Below are 10,000 nucleotides of genomic sequence, written 5' to 3'. Positions count from 1 at the left end.
GCTGAGGCCACTTTTCAATGCCTCATAGATGTCAACTTAGAGAACTCCTCTTCTGAATTTTCCACGTGCACAACATACTCGTGTTTTTTTTTTTTTTTCTCAAAACACAACTTTACACCTATGAAGTACTCTCAACGGCTTATAACAGAACAGCCTTGTACTCCGGTATGACTAGTGTACCTTTGCCCAAACGAGGTATTGTTTTTAGGGCACAACATGCTTTCAAACCTCCCCCCGCCACCCATCCCCCCAGAAGGTATTAGCTCATCAGAACTTTCACTTGTCCTCGACCATTAAATTTCTGCAAGAATTATTGGGTATTATAAACTTTTATCACTGGTTCCTGCCCGCCATAACTGCACATCGTGCCCACAGCTATGCCTCCCTCAAGGGCAAGCCAAGAGACCTGAAGTAGGTTCCCTTTCAGGAAGTGCCCTTATGTAATGCAAAGAATGACCTATGAACTGCTCCTGCTCTCACTTTTCCCCTGTGGCATACCCCTTGCTTTCTCTCCTCTTATACTACTGTGTCACTAGTGGTGCAGTGCTAGAACAGGGCAGTCAATTGCTCTCCCCACCAATTAGCCTTCGTTGGTAGGAAGCTGTCCAAGGCAGAATCTGACAACTCAACCTTTCACCTTCAATTAGTAGTGGTGTTTTTGGCTATCCATCACTTTCGCCAGTTCTTAGACGGTGTGCTCTTTGCCATTCAGATTGACTATATGCCTTTGGTACAGACCTTCACTCGACAGTCCTATGCCTGGTTTGTCAATCAAAACCAGAATCTCTCTGCTGTGGCTGAATATAACTGCACCCATCAACACGTCCCTGGAAAAAAATGAATCCCGTTGATAATAGCATGTCAAGAAACGCACTAGCAGCCATTCTCCTGGGATTAGATTATAACACCATGCCACAAGCCTAAGAAAAAGATCTGAAGTACCAAGTATATAGGACATCTTGCACAGCCCTCTGTTGGGAAGATGTTGTCCTCAATAACTCCATCGCCACCCTCCTCTGTGACACCAATACTGGTAGGACACGATCATGAATACCTGCCCTCATGCACCGTCATTTGTTTGATTTCATCCATGACCTTTCACATTCCTCGAGCCGATCTACTCCAAAGCTACTGAAGACAAAGTTCATTTGCACGCCATTACTAAGGGTGCTATGGATTTGGTGCACAACTAGACTTTATGCCAAGCTTCAGCAGTACATCGCCTTACGAGATCCCGATTGGGCCCCTCTCCTTAACCTCAGAACCATTGTGTCCACATTAACATCGACATAGTAGGTTCCTTCTAACATCACAAGGATACTGTTACCCATTTACCATCATTGGCCATTCCAGTCTTTGGCCCAAGGCCATCCCCATGCTAACTGCAACATCTGTTTCATGTTCATCAGCCTTACTCTCATGGTGGATAGTGAGATTTGATATCCTCGCGCAAATTAATTCTGACAAGGGTACCACTTTCCCCTTTTAACAGTGGGAATCATTAGCCAATCTCCTACAGCTATTCAGTCAACAGAGTGTTTGAACGTTTTCATCGCACACTCAGACCAACTTTGATGCTCCTCTGCTATGAATCCAGCTCCTTTACTAAGCTTCACTTGGACCTCCTGGAATTAAGGACAATTCCTATGGACTCCCTGAATGCCTCAGCAGCTGAAATAGTATATGTCAGCGCATTGATTGTCCTTTCTGATATTTCTCTGTCTGCAACCTCCTCCGACAATCTCCACTGCCTACATCACACTATGGGAAAATTAACTCCTTTCCGCCAGACTTATAATCCCCTACCAAAGCGACATATACAAAAAGATTTACGAAACCATGATGTATCTCTTCCTGCACACCAACAGTATCCTTTTGCAACAGCACTTCTAACTGTAGTTTGATTATCGATATTATTTCTATACATGATTCTAAATTGCTATACTCGTCTTCCTTTTCTTCATTTCTGAAAATAGTTTGATTTTGGTGGGTATTATAAATGCTACTTACATATTTCTTGAGTTCATTTAAAAATTTTAATGGTTACATATAGGTTTCATTTTTGCAATGAATAAATTATGAATTTGTTGCCATTATTTGAAATCAGTGCTATCTCTTCTTTTAAATTTTAATGCTGGCTAAATTTTATAAAGTTAGGTTTCGGTACTAATATATTCTATAAAATTATAAAATGAATCAGGGGCCAAAGTTTTTTTCTCACTAATTATGTCTAGTAAATCAAAAAAAAAATTCTTATATGCCATATTGTTTTTTTTATTTAATCCTAACCTTATCTTTAGACTTTGCAAATGAACAAGCAAGAAGCTATACACATATGAAAAACATCATAAGTGGTCTAATGATCAATCGATATAGTATTAATATGTGGAAAATTACTAGATGAATAATAATAAAATAATTGTAAGATAACTTATATAGTAACATATGAACATTCTGAAGTACCGAAATCTCGTAGAGCTTTTTTTCTCTAGTTAGTATGATGCGTTTGCAATAGATAGCTCTAATCAGGTGCACAGTTTTATTTATTTATTTATTTATTTATTTTATAGATCGGCTTTTCTTGCTACGCTAAACATACTGAACTTCAAATCGTTTGAAAAAACACACTTTATTGTTATCTACTTCTTTCACTCCTTAATGACCGGCAAAAGTGTCACGCCCTGTAATGATTTATCACGTAAGGAGCCACTGGATAAAGAATTATTTGGCTGCAAACATTGATCAATACCAATATTAAGAAGACATTTTGCTGTTAATTTCGAATATGTGTTATCTGTTTTTTTTTTCTTTTTCTTTTTTTCGTGAAAAGGAATCACGGATATGTAAACAAGTATTTCTATCCTTTCCGAGCTTCATAAAACCATTTCTCCTAAGATCTGTGGTCCTCAAGCTGTGTCCACAGTGAAGGAGGCAGAGAAAATTATCTGTTTATCAACGTGGTTTTATTTTTTTCCTATTTCCGCTCAATTTTTCGTTTGTTACACAACTGATTAGAGGGTTAAATCCAACTTCCTAATGCAATAGGAAATTTTAGTTACTAAGCGCTGCTTAAACTGCTTAATGTCATGTCTAATTTTCAAGGCCAACACTCACATTACTTAAAATATAAAACTTTAAAAAGTTATCCTGATCATTTAATTTGTGAAAGTTTTTATTTGTTTTTATGTAAGTACGTATGTATTTATGGGAGTATGCGCATATATGAATATGCTGTATACATACAGACACAAAAACACAGACATATTCGCACACAAATGCTTATAACTCTCCTAGTCAATTAGAAAATTCCTAGTTGGTATAAATCCTTTCCTTAGAAAAATAAAAAGAAAAATTAACAATTGTTACATCTCAAAATGGAAATATAGTGATAAAGATATTGAACTAAGGAGATCGAAACTACGAAAAAGAGGAGACAAAAGAAAAATCTAGATTTCATTAACCTTCCCTCTCATCCCTTCAGTAGCAAAGAAGAGGAAAAGAGAATTGGTCGAAAAACATTCAGCCAATACACATTCGTCATAGGAGAATTCTCTCTTTTAAGAGAGAACATTTCTCTGCAAATCTAACCCTAAATCTGTATCTCCGTTTCACGTGAAGCCATTGAAGTACGATGATGATTGCTAGTATGAAAGAAAGAAATGAGTTGCTGAAGAAGTCTTGAATAGCAATACGTTTTTGTGATCATCTCAATTCCTTATTGTGAAGAGTTATGTTGATGCTTTCATATTCGTGGCCTTTTCCTCGGAGATTTATACTGGAATAGTTTAGCCAATAGCAATATTGGAGCATTTTCATTAAAAAAAAAAAAAAAAAAAAAAAAAAAAAAAATGTTTTCGATTTAGGAAAGAAAGCTCAAAATTACTACCTGTACCACTACAGTTATTTCTTTGCACGAAAAACAAAAAGAGCAAAAGTTGGTTTTACAATATAAACCAGAAGCGTTGAAAGATTTATATATATATATATATATATATATATATATATATATATATATATATATATATATATATATATATATATATATATATATATATATATATATATATATATATATATATATATTGTAATCTATTACAAGAGATGTATACAGTTTATCATTATTTTATTACTATTTTTTCTTTTTTTTCATGCTCTTTACAGGCGATGGTATTAAAGTTTCCTGTTCTGAATTGCATCCAGCTTTCTTCAATGTGTATACTGTTTCCTGTAACACTTTTTCTGCACGAGTCCTAGGATTATATCGACTCCTACTTTCTCAAGGTTCCTTTTCAATTATTTAGTAACCCCGAATAATAGGATGATTACTGGCATTACTTTAACTTTCATATCCCATAACCTTCCCAATTTGTGTAGACTATCAATTTATTTTTCTTTAATAATCCTATGTGGGTCATTATCATTCTAAGAATTCCGATAAGTCTAATTTTTTTGTAATAATGGATGAAGTTTGGTACGTGGGAAAGATTGATGATATGTTGTCAGATAATGAAACTAAATCTGAAATACGTGGGGATCCCTTAGAACCATTAGTATTAATTTCAATAAGAAATCAAAGTTCATCTTGAAAAAATATGATGTATTTATTAAACAGATTTCTTCCCAATGGGCCACATTACCGTACATGTACGGTCTTAACAAAGCTCACAAGATTAATAACACTGTCAGCACAAATATCAGTTCAGTTGGAAGTGTTTCTTATAAACTGTCTAAATCGTTAGTAAAAGTCCTCTTTCCTATCGAAGGAAATATATTTTAATCGCATATATAAAGGTAATATGACATGTTTCGATGTAACGTCCTTGTTAACGAAGGTTCCAGTTGACGATTATTGATATTTTTATCTGACGAATTAGGAAAGCATGTTTTACCTGTATCTCTTAACAAATTATTGAATTAGTAAAATTATGTGCTAAATATTGTAGATTTATTTTTAATGGGAAGTATTACCTTAAAAATTTCTGAATGGCAAAAGGTAATCCCCTATCCCCAGTACTCAATAATCTTTACATGGAATTTTTCAAAGTAAAGCTGTTACCCGGGATTTTTCCCAAGGAGTTTTTTGGTTCCGTTTTGTTGACAATTTTTTTTTGTATTTGTCCTACGTACGAAAATTTCAATATATATTTTTGGAAAAGTTATATGATTTAGTATATTCCATGAAATTCACTTTTGAAGAAGAAAATAATTGTAAATTGCCTTTTTTAGACGTTTTGGTGTATAAAAAGGCTGAAGACTTTGCTTTTTATATTTACAGGAAACCTACTAATATATGCTCACCTATTCACTGTTATTCAAATCATCAAACCAGTGTAAAAATATCCATTTTTTTTTTTCATGTGTATTTTTTCAGGGGCTTTGGGTATTTGCAATACGGAATTTATAGAGTATAATTTGGTACAATCAATGATATAGGAACTAAATTGAAATACCCTAAAGTTCTGATTGACAAGTTTCTACTAAAAGCTATAAATATATTTTATTCCTATAAGAATACGAAGCCTTTTAAGGATGAAAATGTGCTGGCACCACATATTATGTAATTTTTTCAAATGTCAAAGACTTATTGAAAATATTCCAAGTAAATGATGTTGCAGTTCAGGAATAGTAAGGAATATCTTAATAACTATTTATCCATAGTATAATGATGTCTCTATTTATATAATCCCATGTACTAGGTGTGGCAATAAATATTTGTGCCAAACTGGGAAATTGCTTGATAACCGAAACAAACAAAATCGTTATGCAGTTGAGACAGGACAAATGCCTATTGCTCTGTTTGCCCCCATGATTGATTTTAACCACTATTTTGACCGGGAAAACTCCTCGGACATTGTATTTTTCAAAAACCTGTTAAAGAGAAATATTATTAAATCAGATTTTATTAGATATTCTAATAATGAAATTTCAAATATTAGCTTTAGTCTTTTCAATCTAGACACGTATCTTGTTCATGAAGTTGTAAGTTAGCACTATGTAAATATTTAGTTCAATTATTGGTACATTTTTAGCATTTTGTGATATAACGACAGTCGTTTGTTATTTTTCACAAATATTACTTACATAAATTGATAATTTTGATGATACTTTGCTTGTTTGGGGCTTTCATTTCAGTTTTGTCAGGTTTCATATATATATATATATATATATATATATATATATATATATATATATATATATATATATATATATATATATATATATATATGATCTTATTTTCTAATTCACTTTGTATCTTGAAGAACTTTACGCAACACACGAAAGCGCCTGGTATGTGGTCATTCACTTTCTTGTTTCCTGTGGATTTTACACTTAAATATTTATCACGTTCAGTTTGGAGACTGATAAGTAATATGAATATACATTTGCAGCAGAATTATGGCTGTTGAATATTAATAAGAAATAAATAAACCATCCAGAAAATCTATTTGTCCAATATACATTAGAAGAATTCTAGAGATGTAACATGTGGAGAAGCCAAGAAGCTGAAGAGGGTAAGCGAAGGAAAAAGGGTAAAGTAGAAAATTTTAGACAGTTTGGCCCGTGAAGAGAACAGAGCGATATAAAAGTTAAAGGGCCTTTCATGTATGGCAAAGGCAAGGGCCAATGATACTGCTCTAGCAGAATAAGGACCCAGAGACTAGCCATATATACTGTACATATGATCAGCGTCTAAGTCCCCTTCCCATCTCAGCTAGGACCAGAGAAGGTTGATCAAAGGCTGATGATGACTCAGCGAGTAGACTTACAGGGTTCCCTAACCATAAGGCCCCCTCCCACTCCTTAACGAGCAAGGATGGGAAATTAGCAGATACTACAAGAAACTATTGAGACAGCAGAACTCAAAACTCAGTTCAGTAGATCGCTTGCAGGGATGTTTCCAGAATGCTACAAAAATCAAATAGTAGAAGTGAATGGGCCACTGTGTTCAGAAGGTTTTAAATCTGGCAACTGTGGCAGATTTCATGCAAGGAAGGTTTAGACTCCATTCAAAAGTTGAAAACTGAATGTAAGAATGAATAGAGCAGATGTTTTACAGTCATCAAAGCCAACCCTCACAAGAATAAAATACATTTTTGAGATAAAAAAGAAAAAAATAGTCTAACAATAATACCACACCACTGAGATACTAACGCTGATGGTCGAGTTAAAAATCATATATATATATATATATATATATATATATATATATATATATATATATATATATATATATATATATATATATATATATATATATATATATATATATATATATATATATATATATATATATATATATATATATATATATACTGTATATATATATATAAATATATATATATATATATATATATATATATATATATATATATATATATATATATAATTATTTCATGACTTGAGAAGTTATATTTTGTGTAGTTTACTGTTCTAAGGACTTTCTCATTTTCCTATATATAACCAGACGGTCCCTTATACAGCACCTCTTCATTACACCCATGAAAATTTAGAAATATCTTTTTAAAGAAAACCAGGGTAGCTCAATTTCAAGGGAAACTAGGGAGGCGATTACAACCAAAGATTGTATACTAAGGGAAGATAGGAAGGCTGAGCCTAATATCACTCAAATGAGTTTGCAATTAAAAGATGCCAGATACTCCCTTGCGAAACGAATGGCTCCATCTATTGAGCGAACAGTCAACCATTCAGAGCGGTAATGCATACGGGAATATAGGATGGAATTCGATTGTAAATTTTACCACATATTTGTTCATAATTTGTATCACTACGTCAGTATATCTTATTCCTATATTTATGACATTATTAAATTCTAGATAACTAAATTTCAATTTTACAAATAGGAATATATATATATATATATATATATATATATATATATATATATATATATATATATATATATATATATATATATATATATATATATATATATATATATATAGATTAGGAATACATATCCTTGTTTTTAGTCTATTCATCAGAAACTTAACCCATTAGGGACGAGAATTATTTATTGGTTTTAAAAACACCATATTTGCAGAAAATACTTTATTTGGGTCTACTATCAACAAAAAATCATCACCATAAAAAAATTCCTTTCTTAAGTAAAATTTATTTGATGGCAGCATTTGCTGTCACTTCGCACTTGCATGAACAAAATATTTTCATTCTAGACATAACGTATAGGTTTTTTTTTCTTTTTTTAACAAACATAAGTATTCTAAGCGTTCCTTTATTATATTTAGTAAGTATCATTACTAATCATGTCTTTTATGAAAAGAACTGCAAATCCATTCTGAATTATAGTACATAAAAAAATCAATCATATAGCCGATCTTACTGCCACTTGCCACTTTGAATGCACAAAATCTTATTTTAGACATACAATCTAATTTTACATTAAACCTAAGTATTTCAAACATAACTTCATTATCTCTAGTAACTATCATCACTAATCATACCCGTCACCACAAAAACTTCAAATTCTTACTAATGCTTAATAAAAAAGAAAAAATACTTAAACATATTGCATGAGTTTCATATCCCCACTGCTCTATTTTTCTTGTACATGTGTGATGTGTTTTGTATAACAAAGGTTATCCCTATATAGCTTCAAATTATTTTAGTCTGTTGTTCATTATACACGACTGAGATATTTTATGATAGGTCTTCATGCATTCTGGATGAAGAGGTACAAAACACATATTGCAAATGTATTTTCTGCGTCGAGAACATTCGCGGTATCTTGAGTGACGCTGGTCTCCTTTCTTCGTCCAGTGCTGCTCACCATTATACTGCACGGAATCCTTTGCAATTCCAGAAGACAGTCTTTTAGGGCCAGAAGATGTACGAAGAGCACCATGTTGCTTCAGTATAGCAATTACAATATGTCGGATGAGGTATAGCAAAGGGATTATATTTCCCAGTTTACAGTAAAGCATCCATGAATTGACAACTTGAGCATTGATGCTCCAAGCAAAGATTGGCCACCACCATTTTTTTTTTTTTTTTTTTTTTTTTTTGAAAGAATTCGAATTCTATAGGCCGACACTTGTTGATCAAATATATCATCACCACCTATCTGTTTATTATAAACCTGATGGAATTGGGTATATCAACCTCAATATGTTTTTTCTCAAGTTTGCTCCATCGTCCTGTTTTTTTGTACTAGAAGCATTCTTACTTTGTTTGAGGTCACAGTAACTACCTTATTGTCCTTCCATTTTACAACTGATGTGCTACTAGTAAATGCTTCTGCCATGTACCCACGATATTTTTTTCATCTCCATTTCCTTCTTTTCCTTCAGTGGGGCACCATGAAGACGATCCTGTCTTAGTGTGCTAGTACCTCATATTCCTCGATTTACTAAATTTTCTACCAATGGTAATGAGGTGAAGATATTGTCAAACCTTGCATGCTGGCCAGCCTGTAAATTGATCTTACTAGACATCTTTACTGCGACATTTGGACCTTGGCCCAGTCCTATATCAGGGATTAAAGTGTCATACCCGTAATAGGGTTCACAATAGAGAAGAGATCCGTCTGAAGTACATGCAGCCCAAACTTTGAAACCAAATCTTAATGACTTGCCTGTTATAAACTGATTAGTCCCGTATTTTCCATAATAAAGGATCATAACTTCATCCATGCTATGGAATTCTTGTTGAAACTGAAGATTGCTGACATTATTGAGGTCCTGGAAAAGTGGACATACCTGAAAATTTAGAATGCCATAATAAACATAAGCTATTATTGGTCAATATATTTCAGCTCTTCAGTATATCATACAAAAAAAGAGAAATAAATAGACATACCTTATTTACGTGATAAGTCATCAAAACCCTAATATGAGTTTATAGTATAAAAAGAAATATAACTATTACCTTACAAAATCGGTCGTCGGTCATATTTATGTTGTCAGCAAAAGGAAGACTTATAAGAATTTCATCAAATGTATCTCTCCTAATGCTTCCAGAA

At 32.9% G+C, this 10,000-nt stretch overlaps 1 protein-coding gene across 1 annotated transcript in view; it reads right to left on the bottom strand.

Moving 5' to 3' along the window:
- Positions 1 to 9,371: 9,371 nt before the first annotated feature.
- Positions 9,372 to 10,000, bottom strand: part of LOC137655472 (piggyBac transposable element-derived protein 3-like) — a 670-nt gene continuing 41 nt past the window's right edge. The window contains exons 1-2 of the mRNA XM_068389368.1: positions 9,907 to 10,000; positions 9,372 to 9,737 (exon numbers count right to left, since the gene is read on the bottom strand). The exon at positions 9,907 to 10,000 is cut by the window's right edge and continues 41 nt beyond it. Of these exons, the coding sequence (XP_068245469.1) occupies positions 9,372 to 9,737; positions 9,907 to 10,000 (460 nt within the window). The remainder of the gene's footprint in view (positions 9,738 to 9,906) is intronic.

The sequence above is a fragment of the Palaemon carinicauda genome, chromosome 16 (assembly GCF_036898095.1).
Source record: "Palaemon carinicauda isolate YSFRI2023 chromosome 16, ASM3689809v2, whole genome shotgun sequence".
Lineage (NCBI taxonomy): Eukaryota > Metazoa > Arthropoda > Malacostraca > Decapoda > Palaemonidae > Palaemon > Palaemon carinicauda.
The sequence above is the reverse complement of the archived record's forward strand: the minus strand, read 5'-3'. Positions and strand labels throughout refer to the sequence as shown.